General features: G+C 67.3%; 2 protein-coding genes across 10 annotated transcripts; one reads left to right on the forward strand and one right to left on the reverse strand.

Moving 5' to 3' along the window:
• The first annotated feature begins 357 nt into the window (after positions 1-357).
• On the forward strand, positions 358-12,736 carry AGPAT2 (1-acylglycerol-3-phosphate O-acyltransferase 2). Its single transcript, XM_061154254.1, has 6 exons — positions 358-584; positions 8,529-8,662; positions 9,049-9,224; positions 9,485-9,580; positions 11,162-11,234; positions 11,999-12,736. Exons 1-6 carry the CDS (start codon positions 403-405, stop codon positions 12,238-12,240), a joined length of 903 nt encoding a protein of 300 aa, XP_061010237.1. The 5' UTR covers positions 358-402; the 3' UTR covers positions 12,241-12,736.
• A 657-nt stretch (positions 12,737-13,393) lies between these two features.
• EGFL7 (EGF like domain multiple 7) lies at positions 13,394-21,211 on the reverse strand. 9 transcript variants are annotated; one of them, XR_009694613.1, is made up of 10 exons: positions 18,190-18,683; positions 17,364-17,485; positions 17,032-17,148; positions 16,180-16,377; positions 15,925-16,040; positions 15,677-15,772; positions 15,408-15,572; positions 14,610-14,674; positions 13,907-14,145; positions 13,394-13,718 (listed from the first exon to the last, which is right to left on the reverse strand). XR_009694613.1 is itself a non-coding variant. In XM_061154261.1 (10 exons), exons 2-10 carry the CDS (start codon positions 17,441-17,443, stop codon positions 13,696-13,698), a joined length of 1,023 nt encoding a protein of 340 aa, XP_061010244.1. In that variant the 5' UTR covers positions 17,444-17,485; positions 21,124-21,211; the 3' UTR covers positions 13,394-13,695. The 9 variants fall into 9 exon arrangements, 8 of the variants coding, with proteins under 8 accessions (XP_061010244.1, XP_061010245.1, XP_061010246.1 ...); XM_061154261.1 differs by lacking the exon at positions 18,190-18,683 and adding an exon at positions 21,124-21,211 and having other exon boundaries at positions 13,907-14,069; XM_061154262.1 differs by lacking the exon at positions 18,190-18,683 and adding an exon at positions 21,051-21,183 and having other exon boundaries at positions 13,907-14,069.
• Between the last annotated feature and the right edge of the window lie 1,184 nt (positions 21,212-22,395).

The following is a 22,395-nucleotide window of genomic DNA, read 5'->3' on the forward strand; positions in this document are numbered from 1 at the left end:
CGTGGTCTGGGCTCAGGGGCGGTGCCGGCGGTTGCGGGCGGGGGCGGAGGGGGGGTCCGGACCGGAGGTGGGGGTCTGCGGGGCGCCACGGCCCAGGTCACCCGCTGCGAAGATGAGGGGGCTGGGGGCGGGCGCAGCGCCAGCGGCTGGGTCGGGGGGCGGGGGGGGGGGGGAGGGGGACGGCGCCGGGGCCGGGGCACCGTCCGGAGGCGGGGCCGGCCGGGGTTGGGCGGGGCGCACCTCGCCGCTCCCTCGCGCGCCGCGCTCACCCGCCCGGGCGCCCCGCCCCTCCGCCCTCGCAATAAGGGGCGCGGGCCGGGCGGGGCGAGCGGGAGGAGGGCCCGCGGCCGCAGCCCAGGCAGGCAGCCTGCGGCCCGCGCCGTCGGGGCTCGGGGCGCGGCGATGGAGCTGTGGCCGTGGCTGACCGCGGCGCTGCTGCTGCTGCTGCTGCTCGCGCAGCTGAGCCGCTCGGCCCGGTTCTACGCCAAGATCGGCCTGTACTGCGCCTTCTGCTTCACGACCGCGGCGCTGGCCGCGGTCGTCTGCCTGCTGCGCCACGGGGGCCGGACGGTGGAGAACATGAGGCAAGGGGGGCCGGGCGGGCGCGGGGGCACCGCTTCCGCTTCCCTAACTTTCCCGTGTCCTTTCCCTCCTTCCTGCTGCGCCTGCCTCTCCTGGGCTCCGGGAGTGGTGGGGGGAGCTCTCGGACGCCCGAGGGGAGAGCGGGTCGGGGAGCGCGCCGGGGGGGGGTGGTGGTGGGTGGGCTGCGGCCTCCGGAGCCGGTGTCATCGTGTCCCCGCGCCCTTGCCCCGGGGCCCCGGCCAGGGGCCGGCACGGAGGGCTTTACAGAGGTCTGGCCCTCGGCGCCGCGCAGGGTGCCGGCGGCTCTGAGAGGAATGCGGCCGGGCCGGGCGGGCAGAGGCTCGGTGCCGCTTCCCCGTGGCGGGGGTGGGGGCTAGCCGCCATGCACCGCCGCGCCAGGGTCTCAGTCCCCTCCCCGCCACCCCGCCCGCCCACCTGTCGGGCGATGAGCACACCTGTGCTCAGCCCCTTCCTTCCGCTCAGGAAGGTGTGGTGGCTCCAGCCCGGGGAGGTGGGGCGGGGACTGCTGGCCCTTGGGGTCCAGCTTTAAGCCAGGGGAAAGAACGAGGTGGTGGCTCGGGTGTCCCCCCCATCCATGGGGTTGGGGAGCTTGCTGTGGTGGGGGTCAGGCTGGGCTGACAGGAAGAGTTAGAGACCTCTTCCAGGCAGAGGCGGGGGCTGGGGGCGGCGGTGCATGGTGGCCCGAGAGGGGCTCCGTGGCCCTTTCCCCCAGATTCCGATGAGGAGGGGCCGCTGCTAACATGCCACCGTGTGGCTTTGGCAATGATGGCCTTTTGGCTGTGGCCTCGGCTGGGAATACTGTGGTCCCTAAGGCCCCCACCACCCCAGCGCTCACAGGGCAGGGGGTGAGGGGTCCTGGCTTTCTGCCCTTCCTCGCCTTGTCCATCCGGGCGGGCTGACGCTGCCAGGACTGACCTCCTCTGTACAGTTCTTCCCGGCTGTTTTCAGGGATATGTGGCTCCCGCCGCCCCCAGAAGTGGGCGTGAGGACTAAGAATGGGGAAGCCTGGTGGGTGGGCCGTGAGTCTCTAGTGTCCCCTCCCCACGTGGCCCAGGGCAGCGACCCAGGGAGCAGAGATCACAGGGGTGGCCCACTTGTTGCATTTCCAGCTGTCTTCCCAAGCAGTCAGCTCTCTGGGATGGGGAGGGCCTGTGTCCAGAAATAGGGGGTTCCTCAGAGCTGGGCCCTGCCGGCAGGGATGCTGGCCTAAGTTTGAGGCCCTGGGACCCCCCTGCAGACAGTGGGCTCACAGCCTGTGTCCGTTCCGCACCTGCTGGGGGCCAGCCAGGAGCAGGGCAGGGCGTGGTTTCCGGCAGCAAGGGCTGGTGGGCTCCTCGGAGGGGCAGCTGCCCCCCCACAGCCAGGACCGAGGGTGGCGCGTCTGTTTCTGAGGCAGGAGGGGCCCTGAGCCTGGCTTGTGTTGCGGGCGGGTGGGACGCGAGTCCTGGAGCAGGTTTTCAGCAGGCGTTCCCAGCGGTCACCCTTTCTCTCCCTGGCTCTGTGTTGCCAGGTGGCCTTGTCTTTAAAAGGTCCAACTCGCTCTTCCAGGCCTGAGCTTGAAAGCTGCTTCCCCGGGGTCAGACTGGAAGTCACAGCCACCCTTTCTGACCAGGTGGTGGATCTGGCAGGCTGGCCTGACCGGCACGTGGCACCCCAGGCCTAGCCGGCCCCGTGGCCTCTGCTGTCTCCGGCTTGTTCCCCAAGCCCAGGAGCCCAGCTTGGCCCCCAGCCTCGCAGGAGATTCGGGCCCGCCGGGGCGTCCTCCTGAGGTGCTCAGGAGGGAGCTTCCCTCCCCAGGACAGCCCGACTCAGGCTCTGCAGAGGCCAACCCAGGATATAACCGAGGTGCTGAGTCCTCCCTAGAGAGAGGCAGGCCTGGGGGTCTGGGAACCCACAGCCCCCTTCCCCTGCAGCCCCAGGTTCCACAGGGTGGGTCATTGTGAGGACACCCACGGCTCCCCAGTGACGGCAGAGAGGAGGGTCCCTTGTGAACACGAGTTCTCCAAGGGACGCGGCCGTGGAGGGCTGAGAAATGCAGAGGTCGTGGAGGCGCTGTGTCCCTCCAGGGACAGGCCCGCGAGGACAGTGAGGTTTGGGGGCCATGTGGACAGGCTCCCTCATTTCAGGCCCCTCCGGGCTGGGACTGTGTGGGCGCCTGGCTGCCCACCCCCTCCACCGCTCCAGTTTAACCCTGACTTCCGGAAAGGACCCTGCCCATCAGTTTTGCCTTGCACCCCCCATGCACTGGCGGATGCTTCATCCTTAGGGAGAGGGGTTGTTCCTAGTCCCACTTTACAGATGAGTCCGCAGAGAAGTAGCTTGAAACTCATGTTTCTGGGGGATGGGGGAGTGGGTGGGGAGGCAACTGGCAGGCCTCAGAGCTAGGATGCGGCAGACCTGGGCTGCAGACCCTGAGGGTGACTTCAAGGTGGGTCTTTTCATCTTTCATCTGTCTCACCCAGCATCGGGACTGGGGGCAGCACCGTGGCCACTTTGGGGCTGGAGACCAGGCTCAGGGGAAGTCCTCAGTTCCAGGAGGGACAGCCCAGCTCCACCCACCCCCTCGCTTTCCCGTCTTCCCTGTAAGCAGCAGCCCTTCTCTGTGATGGGGCAGCCAAGGAGGCCTTTGCCGTTGAGTTGTGAATTTTCAGCGTGCCGGGCAGCGCTGGGCGCGGAGGACCAGAGGCAGGCTCTGTTGCGAGCATGTTGGGGCCGAGGCCAGGGACCCTCTCCCAGACTGGCGAGGGCCTGCGTGCCAGGAGAGGCTGGGTCCTCACCCTGGGGGCAGGTGCCCTTATCACACCCGCTGGGCAGAGAAGAGAGCGAGGCCCGGGATTAGCCGAATTAGAGCTGGCTTTGTCTGTAGGACCAGGAAACCAGATAATAGCACTTTAACACAGAGAGTTTCCTTTCTCACACATTCCAGGTGACTAGGACGAGCAGCTGGGACCACAGCTAGGCTGCAGAGTAGGGGGCAGGAGAGTGAGGTGCCAGGTCGGTAGAGCCCCCACCCGTTGAGGATGGGCATGGCTGCAGCCAGGGCCTGGGGTCCTGGTCTTGGGGTGGGATGGTAGGGGCAGCCCTCCCCCTGGGTGGACTGCAGGCCTGGAAGCAGCGCTCCCGAGATCTGGACACTGCTCGTGGCCCCACCTCCTTCCAGGCCACTCCTGAGCCCCCTTAGCGCCTCTGGGCACCTGCAGAGGCTCGCGCCCCCAGCTCCTGCCCACCCTGTGTTCCGGCTTGTCTGACGCTTGGGAAAGGCCGCTGCCTGCCAGGCGGCCTCGCTGGGGCCTCTGGTCCCCTGAGCAGACTGATGGCTCTGTATGCCTGCCCTCCTGGCAGGGCCTTCCCGAGTGAGTGCCACCAACCACCCCCCTCCACCCCTGCCACGTTGTAGGGCAAAGCCCACGGGATCCGGCTGAGGACTTGACGCCGTTTGGCCGAAATAGCGACCGGGTCTCCCCAGGGCTGTCTAGCCTGAGTCGGGGCTGAGGGCAAAGGTCAGCAGGTAGCCGAGACCTGACCTTGAACCACCTCCCAGCGGCCAGGAGCAGGTACTGGCTGGGGGACGGGCTTCTTCCGTTTACTTTGGATTCTTTTCTGCCTGTGTTGTCGCCAACAGAGCCGCTGTCTGTGGAGGGCTCCCCAGCCCGGCAGGTGTCTCGGGCGTTCCAGCTTCATCTAACTCGACCCTTCCACGACCTTCCAGTCTCACAAGTGGAAGCAAGAAATGTAGGGAGGTCAAGTCCATTGCCCAAGGTCACAGCTATGAGAGGAGCGTCAGGGCCTGTCGGACCCAGAGCTGGGGTGGGGTCTGGGTGTCCCCAGATGAGCGCAGCTGGTCCATGGAGGCTGGCTGCCAGGGCTTCGGCCCCAGGCCCTCGAGAATCCGCACATTTATGGCGCTTCCTTTGAGGCCAGCGGCCCAGATCAGGGTTAAGTGGAGGGCTCCTGAGAAAGACCCACGAGGGGTGAGGATAGCGCCTCTGCTTATGGAGATCACTGCCCCTGTGGGCTCTTGGAAGGGGGGGCAGGCCCCCCTGCCTTGCGGGGAGAGCTGGCACCGGTCACCCACAGCTGCCTGCAAGTCCTTCTGGAAGGCTGGGCCACCCAGCTTCAGGCAGCCTTGGCTCCGCCTCCCGGGAAAGGCAGGACTGAAGCTGGGGCTGCAGGGCGTGGGTGCCAACATCCCTGGCCACACCTGTGACTCCAGCTGTGAAGCTGGGGCCCTGCTTCCTGTGGGGAGGGGCACTGGGGTCAGCTGGGCTCCGAAGAGGCCTGGGCTGGGCGGGCCTGGCTGCCTGGGGAGGGAGGCTGCTCAGAGCTTCCTGCTGGGAGAGAAGCGCAGAGGCCCTCCTGCTGGGGCTGGGGTGGGGGCCAGAGAGTGCCCTCAGGGCGTGAGGGAAGGTCTGCAGTGGAGCTCAAACGCTCCACCTGGCAGCCCTGGAGCCATTGCCCCGCCTCCAGGTGGGCCTGTGCCTGGCATTTTCCATGCATTTTTCCAAAGTCAGGTTTAGGGGCGGGCTCCAGCCCATCCCGGCTTCCCCGCTGTGTGACTCTGGGCCAGTCGCTCAGCTTTGCTGAGCCTCCACTTCCCTATATGACCTTGTGGGGTTACTGTCTGAGCGAAACTGGACAGTTGGCGTCTGTCCCCGGGCAGGCTTTGCAGGTAGCATGGCGCTGCTGCTCCCGGGCGTGGGTGTGGGGCGTCCGTCCCTGTGGTTACAAGCGTGCTGCACTCCAGGCCAGGACAGACCGGCTCTCCCTGCCGGGGCCCTGGAGCCTCTGCACGGCTTGGGCAGCCTCCCTCCTCCTGGAGGAAGCACTGTGAGAATGGTAGGGTGTCCCCACCCCTTTTTCAGAAAACCTTGACAAGACGGGACAGTAGGAGGAGGAAGAGCGAGACCCCCGGCGCCCACCCCCCTGCAGGGAGTGACTGACGGACCCCTCCCTCTGAGGAGCACCCCCCGCTTCTGTCTGCTCCCGAGAGGCCCCTTTCTTTCTCGGCTTCCTGTACTTGTCTTCCTGTGCTTATGTCAGTGGCTGTGTCCTTTCGGTTTGAGTGCCGTTATTTGTAAAATGTAGCGAGTTGCCCCCGGGGCCTGTCTGTCCCTTCTGGAACCCTTTGGTCCTTGGGAGGTCTGCCTCAACTGGGATGGGAGAGGCCCCTGCTAGGCTGAGTATCACAGGATACTGAGATCACAGTATATACAGTATCTTTCATCCTCCCCCACCCCCAAATATTGATCCTGTCAATTAGATACAAAAAGAAAATATAGAGAAGTTCTGGAGAGGGATGTTTGGGAGGACTGTATTATACACTTGTAAATGGTTTAAAATGATAGATTTTATGTTATGTATATTTCACCACAATTTGTTTCCTTTTGGCTGAGTCAGGTAGCATGCGGGATCTTAGTTCCCCAATCAGGGAATAAAGCAGGGATCGAACCTGGGCCTCCCTGCATTGGAAGGGTGGACTCTTAACCACTGGACCACCAAGGAAGTCCTTCATCACAACTGTTTAAGAAGAACGGAGCCAGTAGATACCAGTACCAGAGAGACCCACTGTCCTTTCCCGATGTGGCCTGGGACTCTGTGAGCTTGGCAGGGAAATGCAAGCGACAGGTTTGCATTAGAAGTCCCGGGAACCGTCCTGGCAGCAAATAAATAGGGATCTTTGCTCTTTCCTCTGCCGCAGCCCTGTCTATCTCGGCTGTCCCCACAGGGACGCTAGGTGTTCTTTCCCTAATCCTGACCTCGCCTGGGCAGGTTTAGGATCAGTTGCCAGAAGAGGATTGCAAATCTCAGGGACTAGGCTTCTTAAGGGCTCTGCTAGGTGTGGCCAGCCTGCCCTCCTCCGGAAACCTCTGCGGGCTCCCACCTCTGCCGGTAGCCTTGGGCCGTTTCCCAACACCTGCCGGCACCTCCCGTTACCCGGCTGTCCTCTGCTGATCTGAAGGATGAGGACAGGGCTTCTCGTTTCAATCCGCATTTCCTTTGATGGCCAGTGGGACTGCGTGCTTCTGTGGTGTTGGACGACGCACGTTTTTCCCGTTTGTGAATGGCCTGCTTGCGCCTTCTCCTTGGGTCAGTCAAGCCTCACAATGACCCGAGAAGCTGTCTCTTGGCAGTTGGGAAGCCCGAGGCTCCCCAGCTGAGATGGCCAGGCGAGGTCTCCCGAGAGGGTCCAAGCCAGGGGCACCTCTGAGCCGGGTGGGGACAGAGGGACAGGTCTGGCTCGAGCTGGCAGAGGCTCAGCGCTAAGGAGGACGGCCTGGCTTCCGGGTTCAGCAAGGCCGGCTGGCCCGACTGTGAGAGCAGCCGGGGCTCAGCTGCCTCCCTCGCAGAGCCCCTCTCTCCCACCTGCGCCGAGGGAAGAGGAGGAGGGGAGAGAGGCTGTGTGGGCCAGATGCGAGCCTGACTTTCAGACAGAGAGGCAGAGCTGATAGGATCCACTCGTGTGAGGCTCAGAGGAGTCTTAGCCACAGAGACCGAAAGTAGATGCTGGGGCCCGGGGCGGGCAGTGTGTGTATAATGGGAACAGTGTGTCCGTCAATTTGAGAAGATGAAAGAGTCCTGGGGACGGAGGGTGGGGGCAGTTGCGCAACAACGTGACTGCACTTGAACTGTGTGTTTCAGACCCGTTCAGAGGGTAAACGTTGTGCCGTGTGTGTTTTAACCACACTTTTAAAGACTTGAGGCTGCCTTCAGGCCCAGGGCCCAGCTCTGAGCCTCTGCTCTATTGAGAACCAGCTCTGGGCCCAGGCCCTTCTGGCTGGAGTGGAAAAGGCCTGCCTCCCGGTCAGGACTGTGAGGAGCTCCCTGGCGGCAGGGGGTGGGGGTGGGGGTGTGTGCAGGAATCTTGGGCGGGACGTGGAAAGCTCTTGGGTCACTGGCAGCCCGCCCTCAGCCCCCCCGCCACCCACGGGTGGGAAGGACCCAGGGGCCCTGCCGGAGCTGCAGAGGAATGACCGCAAGCCTCGGGCTCCATCCCCCATGTGCTCTGAGCCCTCACTGCCACCGATCCCTTGCCAAGTGTATGTGGCGTCAACCTTCTCCCTGCCAGCCAGCTACCCGGAGACGCCGTCCCCAGGGATCGCCCGTCACCTCCTGCGGGGATAGGCCCCTCCGGGTCATGCGTGCCCAGGGCAGCATCCTGCTGGGAGCAGGGCCCACGCACATCCTAGCTCCCCTGGCATCCTTGTGTGACCTTGAGTGTATGTGTGTGTGTGTGTGTGTGTGTGAAACGGGCAGGCTGCTGGTTTGTAGGGCAAGGAGGCTTGAAGGCCATGTCACCTTGATGGTGCCTGCTGGGCCAGTCTCCCCAGCAGCGGCTCTTCCGAACCAGGAAGCAGCCCTCAGCTCCTCGCCGAGGTCTCTGCTTGGTACCCATGCTTCCCTCCCTTGGGTGTGGCTCTGCCTTGAGGGATGGTCACGTCCCATGTCCCATGGGGGGCCCCCTGCCCCGGCCGCCTCTCCGGGTGGCCTCTCCACGTTGGGTCCTTCGGGCTCTGATGTGACTGAGCACAGAGTTAGCCAGCCCGGGGGTTCTCAGTCTGCACCCCCGTTCAGCCGGGCCCCCCGCCTGGCGTGAAAAGCAGGACTTGAGGGGTGGAGGCTGGATGACAGGGGCAGATCCGGGTATGCGGACGTGGAAGGAGGCGTCCTTCCCATGGCCCGGCGTTGGGGTCCCCAAGGCCTTGCTTCTGTGTGATCTTCATGTCACTGGCTGGGAGGTGGGGGGCAGGAGGGCAGGGGGAGCCATCCTGCTAAGGGACAAGACCTGCAGGCTCTCGGAGGGGAAGGCAGGCTCAGGGTCAGCGGCCAGCCTGCCAGGGTGGGCTGGGGGTCTCCAGGCTGTGGACGCAGAGCCCGAGTCACGCCAGGGCAGCGGCCTTCTCTCACGGGGCCCGTCTCCCCCGCAGCATCATCAGTTGGTTTGTCCGGTCCTTCAAGTACGCATACGGCCTGCGCTTCGAGGTCAAAGGCCGTGAGACACTGGACGAGGACCGGCCCTGCGTCATCATCTCCAACCACCAGAGCATCCTGGACATGATGGGTAAGGCCGGGCCGCGGCGGGGTGGGGGTCTGGGGGAGGGCTGACCCTCCCCAGTTGCCTGGGGGTAGGGGGAGGCTGCTGTCCTACTTGCTGGGGGCTGGACCCAGCTGGGCTGGCAGGCGGGCGTTTGACACTGGACGGGGCGGGGACCTGTGCCTCTCTGCGGCAGGTAACAGGGGACCAGGCAGCCTGTGCAGGGGCCCCGGGCTCTGCTGCGGGAGCCCTGTTTCAGTGCCTCCCCTGCTGGGAAGCTGAGGCTCAGAGGCCAGACGGCGCCCAGGGCCAGTGATGTCCAAGGCCCAGGGCTGGCCCGCTTCTCCTTGGGGAGTGGCCCCTGAGCTTCGCTCTGTCTCCTCTTGTCCCTGCCTGACGTCCGGCGCCCGCAGGCCTCATGGAGGTCCTCCCCGACCGCTGCGTGCAGATCGCCAAGCGGGAGCTGCTCTTCCTGGGGCCCGTGGGCCTGATCATGTACCTGGGGGGCGTCCTCTTCATCAACCGGCAGCGCTCTCAGACGGCCATGAGCGTGATCACTGACGTGGGCGAGCGCATGGTCAGGGAGAAGGTGAGTGCCCGGGGCCGGGGCGCCCAGCGCTGTGGACACTCACACCTGATCGTGGTGTCAGGTCGGCCCCGAAGGTGAGTCCCTGCGGCAGAAGAACCCGCCTCATCGGTGCGTGGCTGAGAATCGCATACAGAAGAGCCAGGCGCGGGGCCTCGGCTGTCAGCGGTGGTGGTCTCTGCTGAGAAGTGGGGCTCCCCGGGGGTGGGTGCCTCCCTGGGTGGCCACCGGCTTTTGGGTGCAGCCTCCTGTCTCCCCGACAGCTCAAAGTGTGGATCTACCCGGAGGGCACGCGGAACGACAATGGGGACCTCCTGCCTTTCAAGAAAGGCGCCTTCTACCTGGCGATCCAGGCCCAGGTGCGTCGGGGCTGCGGCCTCCCGGGGCGACCGGGGCGGGAAGCGCATCCAGGCTGGCCTACGGCTGACGGTGACCTCCCGGCCGGCTGGGGCCACCGGCGCTCGGCGACCCCCTGCCTCTGGACAGGCAGCACCTGTCTGTGAGCTGCTGTGGAGGGCGGTCCCTGGGGCCCCTTAGCCACTGTGGGCGTGAAGGCTGGGGCCAGCTGGAATGACGCGCATCACCTCCGTACCTGCCCACGGAGCTCCAGGCTCCCACTGGCCGGGCGTAAAGAAGGCCCGCTGCCTGGGGTCTCGGCGGGGCTCTGCCAGGGTCACGTTCAGCGCCCCCGCACCCCTCGCCGGGGCGTGGTTTGGGACTTGGGAGTGGCTGCGGGGAGTGGGGGGGTGTGCACCAGGGCTCACATGGGCCAGGACAGAGTGAGCGGAGAGCCCTGCACGGGGCTTCGTGTTGCTCTGGTCCTTGATTTCTAGGGGTACGGTTTGTCCCAGGTGTCCCGGAGATCTGGGGGCGATGGCGGGAGAGGCTGGGGGCGTGTCCCTCCATGGGGCGGGGCTCCCGGGGGTTCGGGTGCCCTGTCTCAGCCTCTTGTCCTGTGCTGGGGGCTGTGCGAAGGGAAAGTCATCAGCGGGGCAAGGGGGGCCTTTCTTCCTGCCTGGGCAGGGTCAGGCTGGCAGCTGGGCAGGGCTCTGCTTTCTCCTGGCCTTCACCTGGGACAGGTGGCCTCCAGCACCCCCTGGTGGCCCTGAGCAAGGCTGGGAGAGCCTTTCTTCCAGAAGCTCCCAGCCAGTGCCGGCGTGGAGGGTGGGGGAGCTGGAGGGAGGGGTGGACGGGCTGCCCATGGTGGGGACAGGCGCCTGGGCTCTGATCCCCGCCCTGCCCGAGCACTTGGCGGAGGAGACCCCCGCCACAGGCTGGGGGCTGGCATCTCTTCCCTCTGTGGTGGAGAAGGGGTCACCGGGGTCATGGGAGAGAAGAGCGGAGCTTTGGGGGCTGGTGGGGTCAGGGTAGTCTCAGCCAGGACGCCGGGCAGCATATTTCCTGTCAGTTCCTCACCCTGGGGTTAATGATTACTCCCAGGTGCTATTTCTGACACTGGAACCAGCGTTGAAGTCATCATTGGACTTGACCCTGGTGTCTTCCAGGAAAACTGGCAGGCCCTGCCCCCTCCCCTGGCTGGATTTGCCCCCAGCTCCTCCCTGGGGTGGGGGAAGAGGCTGGGAAGGAAGAGATGGGCAGAAAGACCTCAGTTACCTCCTCCGGCTAAACTGGACAGGGCCCTGGGTCATCTTGAGACCCTTGGGGGATGTGGAATGTGAATCAAATGGATGTGTGCCAACCCAGGAAGTCTTCCTGGAGGAGGGGATACTTGAATGAAGATGTGCAGGATGAGTTTATGGACTCGGGGCCACCCAGGGCATGAAGGGTGTCTCGGGGACAGTGTGTGGAAGCACCCTGAGGCAGGGTGGCCACAGGGGCCGTGGGGGCAGGCAGGGCTCTGCCCTTGAGCTCGTCCCTGGGGATCAGCTCCGAGGCCGGGCTGGGCTCTGTCCTCAGGCTGCCGCGTCTGCTGTCCCCAGGTACCCATCATCCCCGTGGTTTACTCCAGCTTTTCCTCCTTCTACAGCTGTAAGACGAAGCTCTTCACTTCAGGTAGCCCCCCGCCCCCATACGCACACCCTTGTGCACACGCAGGCCCGCCCACCTGATCTCCCGTGACACCCGGACCCCGCTTCTCGGGGGGCCACTCCAGGCCGTGCCCCTCAGCGACTGGGGGCAGAAGGAAGGAGGCCCCGCCTTGAGCCCCGAGGCCGTGGCTCCTGGGGGTGGGCGGAGGCCCAGCTCCACACACACGGGCCGGGCCGTGCCCACAGCTCGGGGGCCCTTGAGGGGCGTGCTTCCCGTGCCCAGGGTGGGCTCCAAACCAGTGCATCCAGCCCCGACTCTCAGGCAGCAGCCACCCGGGGACGCCCCCCACGCCCCCCACCACGGAGCTCAGGACCTCCCTCCGTCCTTCCCTCCATACCCCCACACGAGGGTGCCTCGCGCCCAGGTGGGAAGTGGGGTCCAAGGGAGAAGCTGCCTGCCCCACACCCGGGACCCCGAGGCCGCCTGCACCCCTGTGGATCACAGGAGGGGGCTGCCCTGGAGCATCCCGGGGGAGGGAACGTCCTGGAGCCTGACCGGTCCTCACGAGGGGGCGCGCACTCGTCCACGCCCGCTGTGAACGTGCCTGAGAGCACGTGTGTGCCCACATCAGTGATTCGCAATTAAGAGCCAACCGCCGGAGACCGGGGTGTTGGGAAGAGCCCGGCCCAGCCCAGGCCCTCGGGAGGCTGGCAGACGGCCAAGACGGGGGGCAAGAGGCCCCCCGTGGGAGCCCCCAGGTGGCTGATGCCCCCACCCCGCCCCCACAGGAACCATCCAGGTGGAGGTGCTGGACGCCATCCCCACCCGTGGTCTCACTGTCGCCGATGTCCCCAAGCTTCTGGACACCTGCCACCAGGCCATGAGGACGCGCTTTTTCCACATATCCAAGATCCCCCCGAAGAACGGGGCCCCCTCGGGGCCTGCCGCCCAGGAGAACGGGGCCCCCTCGGGGCCCGCCACCCAGGAGAACGGGGCCCCCTCGGGGCCTGACGCCCAGGAGGCCCAGTAATCAAGGCTCGGGGCTGGGCAGGATCTGGCTGGACGATGGACAGAGGGACACCCCCCCGCCCACCAGACACCACTGTGTCTCTTCTAGCCGTCCCCCGCCAGAAGCAGGGTGTCTCTTCCTGTCACTGCCTTGGGTCCAGGCCCCCCCCCCCCCGATGTCCCTGCAAGGGGGAGTCAGCCCCCCAAGCTCTGAGGGCAGGGCCTCGCCCACCCCCGTGCCTCTGGGGTCTGGCGTGGGAGTGGGTCTGGACCCCCATGGGCTGACAGGGCAGGGCCGAGCTGCCCGGCCCCCACCCTCCCGCCCAGCGGGGCACAGAGGCCGGCCTGCATCAGGCCCTCAGGGAGAGGCGGGGCTCAGGCCACCAGCTGGGCTCACTCCAGCCGGGCCTCAGGGGGCCAGAGAGCAGGGTCTGGGGCTCCCGCCGACTCTGGGGAGCGAGTCTGCTGAATTAGGACTGTGCTCGTCACTGTTTTTTATAAACGAACTCTTGGAAGTGCCTGCCGAATCGTGCTCACTCAGAGGGTGGGCAGGGCTGCCTCGGGTTCCTATCCTCAAGCTGCCCTCGCCTCCCCCGCCCCCGGATGACTGTGGGAACCTCCCCAGCCATCACCCTGGGCAGTGTTCCTGCCGGGGTTGGGGCCACGGTCATCCTGGAATGTTTTCTTCCACTGGGGGTGGCAGGCACGCCCAGGGGTTGGGCAGGCACTTGGAAAGGAAGCTAAAGATTTGCTCTTTGGCTGCTGGCTGGGGGTGGGGCCAGCTGGTCACTGGGGGAGGCCAGTGTCACCTTCACTGAAACCACCTTCTCCAGCCCCTATTGGAGTGAAAGTGAAAGTCGCTCAGTCGTGTCTGACTCTTTGCAACCCCATGGACTATACAGACCACGGAGTTCTCCAGTCCAGGATACTGGAGCGGGGTAGCCGTTCCCGTCTCCAGGGGATCTTCCCAGCTCAGGGATCGAACCCAGGTCTCCCGCACTGCAGGCGGACTCTTTACCAGCTGAGCCACAAACTGGAGAGATGGCGCCAAGACCCTGTCTTGGGGGGCCGGGGGTGGGGGGGCTGCCTGCCTCTCTCCCAGCTCGTGGCTGTCGGCCTGGGGGAGGCCCGTCAGCTTCAGGACGCTCCCGAGATGCCTTCATAGACACAGCGGCTCAAGTCTCAAATTTTATTCTCACAAAGGACAGGGTTGCCCAGCGAGGGGCGCAGGCCCCAGACCCTGGGCAGGGTGCCTCGTACCGTCCCCAGCCGTGGGCCCACAGGCCCCGAGAGTCAGCCGCGGTGCAGGGGGCTGGCTGGCTGGAGCTGGATTCATACAGGATGACCCTCACCCCGCCCCGCCCCGGGGGAGGGGGGCGGTGGGCCCTGGGGCCACCGTGGTCAGCAGAGGTGGGGCAGGGCGGGGCAGGGGTGAGGAGAGTTTCTCCGGGTAGCCAGGACTGGGCTGGTGGGCCTGTCACACCTCCTTCTTGCAAGAACCTGTGGGTGGATGGGGGGGGTGTGGGTGGGGTCAGAGGTCACCGTTTCTCAGCACCTTCCGGCCCAGCCAGACCTGCCCACTCAGCCCATGGTGGCCCTGCCCTACACCTCTGACCTCTGGGTGGGAGCAGGGGTCCTAGGCTGTGTATGTGTGTGTTGGGGGAGGTCACGGGGCCCACAGCACTCACAGGAGCCCAGCTGCTCCTCCAGGAAGGAGATCTGCTCGCTCAGAGAGTCGATGCGGTCCAGCTGCCGGAGGGAGTGGGCCAGGAGGCTGCCCGGGTCAGGGAGCCCGTGCTCCAGGGCGCGCGAGGCCAGGCTGTGCAGCGGGGCCAGCACGAGCTGCAGCTTCTGCGGGGTTGGCAAGGCCCCGGGGAGTCGGGGGGAGACCTGTGTGACCCCGGGCCAGCCCCTCGCCCTGTCCGTTCTGTAAGGATTTAGGGACAACAGGGTGGCCTGCAAGGCACCGCCGACCCTCAGACCCAGGTCCAGCTGCAGGGCCCCGCAGTGTCCACCAGAGGGGGCTGCTCCGCTGGGAGCACAGGTGACTCACGCAGGCCCGCCCAGCCAAGGATCCCCGAGGCCTGGGACCCCCAGTCAGAAGGGCTGGGGGAGGGGAGACAGGGGCTTCTGAGAGGGTCTCAGGTCAAGAACCCTGTGGGAAGGCCTCAGGGCACTCTGTCCCTGTAGGGACAAAGGCAAGGGAGGGACTGGACCGAGGTTCTGGCTCTTGGTGGGGTCCCAGACATCATCCGCTGGGCATGGTGCCCAGACCAAGGAAACCCTAGGCTGTGGGCATCCAAGAAGACGCCCCACCAGGACCCCCCCTCGGAGCCCCACTCCCAGGCTGAGGCCCACTCCCCACCCCGGGGAACCCAGCCCGGGCCTCACCTGCTCCAGCACGTCCACCCTCGACTGGAGCCTCTGTACTTCCTCCTTGACCTCACTGTCTGCTCCTGGGGAGGGCAGCTGCGGAGTCAGGGGGGCCCGGCTCCCCGCCCCGCGACCCCCGCCCTGGGCCAGCCTCACAGCCCCATGTGGGGGGGTGGGGCCTCCCGGCGTGGGGCCCGGCCCTCGGGACCACGTTCCAGCCCCAGCTGCTGCCCTGCTGAGTCCTGCCCCCACCCCGCTCTGGGCCCCGCCTTCCTTCAGGGCTGTGAGGTGGCCCTGGGACTCATGCCCGCCCGCCTGGGGGCCGGGGTCCCTGATGCCGCCGCTGTGCTCGGGGTGGTCTGGGCCGACGTCCACGCGTGCTCCGTGCCGGGCTGCTGACGGCGCATTATTACTCACGGTACGAGTTTGAAGTGTCACAGCGCGTACCAAAAGTAATAATGTCCCGTCACCAGCAGGGATGCTGTGTCTCTGGCTGCTCAGTGAAGGGACCCTGGGCAGCGGCGGCTGAGCTAAGGCCCCCCCACCCCTGTCCCCATGGGAAGCGACCGTGCAGGCTGCCTCCAGGACCCCCCCATCACCACCACCCCCCAATCACCTCCAGGACTCCCCATCACCTCCAGGACCTCTCCATCACCTCCAGGACCCCCCATCACCTCCAGGACCTCTCCATCCCCTCCAGGACCCCCCCATCACCTCCAGGACCCCTCCATCACCACCGCCCCCTGGGCCCACCCTCCCCACCCCCCCCCCACCCCCCCCCACCCCCCCCCACCCCCAGGAACAGCGGCACCTTACCTGTCGCGGGGCCTGGGGTCACCCTGGGGGCCCCTCTCTCAGGCAGGCACGCTGCCCCGTCCACAGATGGCCGGTGGCCCTCCCGACACCGGCACCAGTAACTGCCCGCCGTGTTGACACAGCGCTGGGGACAGCCGCCCCCTCCGGTGCGGCACTCGTCCACATCTGCGGGAAAGGGGGTGTCAGGCCCGAGGGCCCACCCCGAGCCCCCTCAAGACCCACCCCTCGGGGCTGCCAGGACCCTGGGGGTGGCCGGGTGCCAGCCTCACCGGTCTGGCAGGCGTCGCCCTGCCATCCTGCGGGGCAGTGGCAGCGGCCAGGCTGGACACAGCTCCCTCCGTTCTGGCATGGTGGCTGGCATACTGCTGTGGGGGTGGGCAGGCCTGTCAGCGACCCAGGAGGGTGCCCGGGGCCCCGCCGCAGGGGCGGGGTGCAGCCAGGGGGTGGGTGCCATACAGGACCCGCTCTTGCCCTGCTGGGCTCCGCTTCCCTGACACCGGGCGCTCCGGGTGCTCACCTGCCCCACAGGTCCCCGGCAGCCCGCCGGTCCGCTTCCAGCCGGGGCAGCAGGCATAGCGAGGCCGGGCGGGGGCCGGCCCGGGGCGGCGGCGGTAGGCGGTCCTGTAGAGGGTCCTGTGGGGTGGGGGGTGGAGGCTCAGAAGGGCCTGTGGCCCTCACGGGGCGGCGGCGGGGGGACAGGGGCTCCGTGCTGACACCAGGTCCCCCCACCCCCGGGGCCTGGCTTCCCCACCCCGTCACCCCATCCGCCTGCCTTCTGGGCTGGCTCCGGCCCCGTGTGGTTCGGGAGCTGCATGAGCCGTCTCCCCCAGCATGGACGAGGTCAGCGGATGTGTCCCCAGAGGGCCTCTCCCCTGGGGAGGGCACCTCAGGGTCACCGCCGGAGCCGCCTCCCTGCCCCCAGCTGCTGTGTGGAGCAGGACGCCCAGGCTTGGCAGAAACCCAGCGAAACCTGGGGTAGAGCAGATAGAGGTGGTGCCTCGGGGAGAGTCTCCTATTCTGAGGGGGGGTGCCTAGGCCCTGAGGGAAAGGGGCTTCCCACCCTGTCCCAGTTCCCCACCAGAGGTCCTTAAGAACCTCGCGGGAAACAGAATCTTTCCCAACCACATCACATCCCCACAGCAAAGAACGAGACATTCTGCCTCCCACCCGCCAGCCCATGCTGGTTTAGACTGGGACGTGCTGGGTCTTGCAGGAGGGGAAGGATCTCCATCTGTAACTGTTGGGGGGCTGCCAAGGGGAGGGGGTGCCCCCTGGGGCCCAGAGGGCAGGACCAGGAAGAGGCAGGTTTCAGGGAGCCAAGTGGGAAAAAGTCTTGCAGCCAACGATGCTGGGGTGCGTGGGAGTGTCCCCAAAGTGGAGGGGAGCAGACAAGGTGGCGGACCCCTCTAAAATGAGGGCGGGGGTGCCGACGCAGCTGGTTCTCACAGCCACGGCAGTCACTTCCTGAGTCTGGGGCCGCCCAGGTTACACACGACTCCGTCTCCGGCACACACTGGGACCTGGCCTCCGCAAGGCCCTTCACTGCTGGGGCCTCGGTCTCCCTCCGGGGGCCCTCCCGGCCCCAGGGCTCGCATGTGGCGGGCGGGGGGTGCAGGGGGCTCACCGGTAGGTGCTGCAGGCTCGGTACCCGTCGCAGGTGGTGAGGAAGGGCTGGTATACACGCTGCACAAAGGACTCGGACACAGGGCCCTGGGGAGCCCCGACGACACACACCCTGCGTCTGCGGGGGTGGGGACGGACGGGGCCAGGGCGTCAGCAGGGGGCTCCCGGGGCTGGGACCCTCCCCAGGGGAGCCCAGGGGAGCCGGGGACTCGGGCAGGGGATTCCTCAGCAGGGGCCGCAGGGAAACGCCAGATCCCAGGACACTGGGGGCTGCCCCCGGGGAGGGCTGAGGGCTCCCGGCTGCACACCCCGTGGCCCCGAGCCCCGGCTCACCCAGGCCGGTAGACGTGCTCCGTGCCGCCTGCTGCCAGCACCAGGAACCAGAGCGGAAGCAGCTCCTGGGAGCCCCACATGGCCCGAGTTTCTGGGTGGAATGGCCTTCTCCTCGAGGTGGCCTGGAGCACAGAGCGCAGCCCTGTGAGGTCCCTCTGCAGGGCCCGCCTCGAGCCGGCACCACGGGGGAGACGGTCCCCTCGGCTCGCGACGCCTGCCCGGCTCAGCCGCTGTGTTGGGACCGCTCACTGCAGCAGGGGAGCCCCCAGGCCAGTGCTAGCTCCCCTCCCCCCCAGCCCTCCTGAGCAAGGAGGCCGGCCCTCACCAGCCACATACAGCCCACCCTCGGACCACAGAAGGGCCAGGACATCTGGGGTCTGGAAATGGAAGCTGATGCCCTCGCCTGGGGAGAGACGCACCTGGACCCTGCTGGGCTCGGTCAAGTTCACCGGGGAAGGGGGAGCCGAGGGGGGACCACCCCTCCCTCCCCTGGCTGGGCTTGGGGTCCTTCCACAGCAGGCAGGGCTTGTAGCCCAAACCCTGGTCTGTACATGGGGCGTCCATGGCAGGCCTGAAACCGACCCCAGCTGGCTTGGCCCTGGCAGCCTTCGGGGACCTCATGTCCCTGAAGCCCCATGTCCCTGGAGCCCCAGGCCTGGGAGCCTGGGGGCGTAGGTGCCCGGCAGGCAGGAGGTCCTCCTTGGGGTGGGGCCGGGGCCTGCCCTTGGGAGGGTCACGCCTATGCTGGGGCCTGAACCGCCTCCAGAGCTCCCAGGACAGCGGCTCCATCGGGCCCCGGATGGTGGGGGGTTGGAGCAGCACCCACCTGCCGGTGGAGCCGATCACATCCCTGTCCTGGCGGTGGGTGGGAGCCAGGGGGGCTACAGAGCAATTTCTGGGAATGAGAGAAAGCCTGGCCCAGAATTAAAGGTCCACGCGTGACAAGCCAAGGGGACTGGAGCGGGGCTGCCGTCGCTGTGTGCAGCCAAGGGTCTAGGGAGCGCTCTGCTCCCCTGCTCCGGGAGCCCCATCTGAGGTCCCCCCAGGGTCCCCTGAAGGACAGGGCATGGGAAGAAGCTGAGCCTGTGCGTGTGCTGGAGGCGGGCAGCAGACTCCGGGTACAGTCGCCTCCCTCCCTGGGACCCAGTTTCCTCTGGCTCTGACGGTCAGTCCCATAGACAGGGACCACCACGAGCATCGCCGAGACCTGTATCCACACTGGGATTCAGCTGGGCGCTCAGTCCAGGCCTTCACCCGGCCCTAGAGCTGCATGAGGGTCCTTCCTGTGAGCCCCCCCCCCCCATTCTCTGTGGGGGGCCCGAGAGGGGAGGGCTGGCTGGCCGAGCAGGCAGAGGCTGCTGAGGTGCTGGATTGGGGACGGCAGGGGATGGCTGCTTCCTGGCAGTTTCCAGGCTGGGGGTATATCCTGCAGTCAGGCGGCTCAGGGGATGAACTCTGCAGGGGGGCACCCTGTTAGGGACACACTAGGGGGCCTGGCACTCCCGGCAACAATTGAAATGAGGGGGGACAGGTGGCCCTGGGAGTGGGCCCCGGGAAGGCAGAGGCGGGCCGGTGGGCTGGCAGCACCAGGCAAGGGGCCTCCCAGCTTTGGCAGACCCTGAGGTCACCCACACCTCGTGCACATGTAATTGTCCTCCACAAACACCCACCCAGCACCTCCGCTACCTATGGAAAGCTGGTTAGGAAGGAAGTCGTGTTTTCTCAAAGGAGAGACTGGATTTTTGAAAGTCATGCTTTTCTCCTAGCCCAGAGGAAGCGGCTGGCCCTGGCCTCCCGCGCTGGGGGCCAGCAGTCTCGTTTCCCTTTGCAGTTACAGCCCCACGAGGGCGGGAGCCAGGGCAGGCAGGCCGGCAGGGCAGGGGGCCCCGCGCTGCCTTCAGGATGACAAGCAATACTGCTCCATCCCCTCTGCGGGTCTGCAGGAGCCTGCCCCCAACCTGCCCCGAGGCGCGGGGGCGGGGGGCGCGCTGCACCGCGCAGCCGCCACCCCCGAGACAGTCCTTAGAGCAAGGGGCCTGACTCGACTGCAGGGCGGTAACCCTGGGTCCCCCCTTCCACCGCGAGGGGTGCTCTGGAAGTCAGGACCGGGGTGGTGGATGCGGAGACGCGGGGTGAGATGCCTCCCTGGGGGTGCGCCCTCTCCACCGCCCACCCCACGCCTCCCCTTCCCCCCTGCACCGTGGGGAGCGGGAGCGAGGGTGAAGTGACCCCCTCCGGCCACCGAAGGGTACAGCTGGCCTGGGTTGCGGGGTCCCGGGCCCGCGAGGCTCCGGGCCAAGCCCTGGGGGAGCCGCAGGGTCCGGATAGGGGGAGAAGGGGCCGCGGCGTCCCCCACCCCGCCCAGGGAACCCCCCCACCCCGTGGCCGGGCCCGGGTCACCCGTCACCAGCAGGGGGCGCCCTTTGCCAAGGACGCTGGGCCCATTCTCCAGACCCGGGGGCCGGGCTGGGGGTCGGTGCCCGAGGGGCAGAGCCCGGCGCTCCGGGCCCGCTCACCTCCGGGCTCCCTGCGGTCGCTCCGCGTCGCCCCCCCCCGCCCCCCCCCCCCGCACCCCCAGCTCCGCGAGAGGCCAGGGCCCCCGCCTTCCCGGCCCCAGCCCCCACACCCGGACCCCAGCCCGAACTGTGAGCAGACCCCCAGCCCGCGGCGCTCCCCGCGCCCCCAGCCGGGCACCCCGCTCCCTCCGCACTCACCGCCCAATCCGGGGCGCGCACGCGCCGCTGCCGCCACCGCGCCAAGGGGCCCGGGCCCCGCCCGCCCGCCGGCCCCGGCCCCGCCCCGCCCGGCCCGCCCCCGGCCCGCCCCGAGCCCCGGGTGGGCGCGGAACTCCCCGACCGCCCCCATTGCGCAGGTTGGGAAACTGAGGCTCCGCGGCAAACGGCGCCCCCGGGGCCGGGCAGTGAGTCAGCTAGAACCGGGACTCCTGACGCACAGCCCGCCCCCGATCGCGGCCGCCCCTCCCAGCCCGCTCCCCGGGACGCAGGGCTGAGGCTGCGGCCAGGTGCCCTGAGGCTAGAGCCCACGCGGGCCGCGGGTAGCTAGCTCTCCACCCGCTCAGGCTGAGCAACTACTCCCGGGGATGGCCATCGCAACCGGGGGACCAGGTCACCGGGCACCAGGGGCTGGCTAAAGGCGACGGCTGCTCTGCAGCCACACGTGGGGTGAAGGGCAGTGACCCCCAGGGCGCATAGACTTCTAGAGATGGGGGTGGGGAGATGGGGGGTGGGGAGATGGGGGTGGCGGCCTCAGCAGCGCCCTGCTGGTTCCTAGGTGTGTGCTGAGCCTGGCTTCTGGCCACTGTGCCAGGTTAGGGGCCCTGCGCGGCTTCCACCGTCTCCGCCTTTATTCAGGACAGTTGGGACCACCCTCGAGTGCGCCTCAGGCCCCCGAGGAGTCCCCCGACTGCATGGTCACCGCGGGGGTCTCCCAGACCCGTCCTCTCTCCTGTCCAGGCCCCTTTGCACGTTTGCAACGTGGGCTGAAGCAGCCCCAGGTGGTGGGGTGGGCAGCAGGGCCCACCGAGCGGCCGGCACAGCGGGGACCAGGTGTGGGGCGGCCGGCCCTCCTGGGAACTCTGTCGTTTGTACACCGGGATTATCACAGCCCTCCCTGGACCTGCCCGTGTCAGCAGTGTCTCCCTCGAACCCGAGCCCTGGCCCTGTTTACCTGAGTGCATGTGTGTGCAGGTAAAAGGTGCCCAGGCGGGGCCAGGCCCCCTGCTGCTGCCCGGGGCACTCACCTGGGGAAGGGGGCTCCCTCATGCCCCGGACGCTGGTGGCAGCTGCTCTTCTGGGTGGTGGGGGCTGCCTGTGCCTCCCTGGTGCCTGTGGGTCAGACACACAGCCTTGATCATCCTGACATGCCAGGGCAAGACGGGCCAGCCTCCATGCCACTGAGGGCCCTCAGCCTGCACTTGGCCTGCAGACCCCCACCCTCGGATGGCCACTCAGCTCTGCCCACACCCTTGGCCTGGGTGTGTTCGTTGCCGGGGGGTCCTGAGACCCCCAGACGGAAAGCTTCTCTGCACAGCCCAGGGTGCTGGGTGGGCGTCCTGCAGGTACACGGGGAGGGGGCCTTCGGGCAGAGCCAGCAGCTCCAGGGCATCCGGTTCAGGCCTCCCTTTGTGCCCAGGAGGAGAAGGAAGGGGCCCGAGGTGGCTGGACGGGAGCCCCTTCCTGGACCAAGGGGCCCGGAAGCCCCTGGAAGGTGCTCTGAAGGCGGCTGGGGAAGCCGCTGCTGGAATGCTAGGATGGTTAAAGGGGGGGGCGCCCTGCCACTGGAGGGGTCTCTTCCCTCCAACCCCAGCAGGCGGTCCCAGGCAGTAAAGAGTTTCGGGCCAGGCCTAGGGGGGACTGAGGGGAAAGCTGCCCTGCTCTGTCCCCTGCCCCCATCCAACCCCTGAATCTGGTCACTTGACCCTTTGACCTCCGGCCTGAGCCAAAAAGGGGAGGCCTGGAGCACTGGATGGGCTGGTCCCCGCTCGGGTGGTGGGTTAGCCTCTGCGTTCTCTGCTGGAACGTGGGTGCTCGTCATACAGACGGCTGGGGAGGACAGGGAGGGGCCGGGAAGGTCCCTGTGTCCCCTTGGGGACCTATGCTGCTCTGGGTAGGAGGCTCCTGTAGGGTGCCAGGGGGACCCCCGAATGCCCACACTGTGCCCTACCAAGTTGTCCCTCTCCCCGACCCCCAGCCAGCCCCACACGGCCCATCCTGGCTGCAGACTTGGCTTTGAGGTTCCTGTCTCCCCTCTGGCGCCTGTCCCCGACACCCTTGGGGTGTTTGCCCACCCGTGGGGGATGCCCTTGGGACACGCAGGTCCCAGAGAAGAGGGGTCAGTGGGGCAGGGCCGGGGGGGGTGCTGCTGCCGACCCCAGGGGCTTCCCCGGGAGAGCAGGGCGGCCCAGGAGGGGGTCCGGCGGCAGGGTCACCACCGCACCGGCTCCCCTGCCACAGGTCACGGAGCCGCTGGGCCGCCCAGCGCCGAGGACGGGGGTGGAGCAGGCCAGGCTGGC

The sequence above is a fragment of the Dama dama genome, chromosome 11 (assembly GCF_033118175.1).
Source record: "Dama dama isolate Ldn47 chromosome 11, ASM3311817v1, whole genome shotgun sequence".
Taxonomy (NCBI): Eukaryota; Metazoa; Chordata; class Mammalia; order Artiodactyla; family Cervidae; genus Dama; species Dama dama.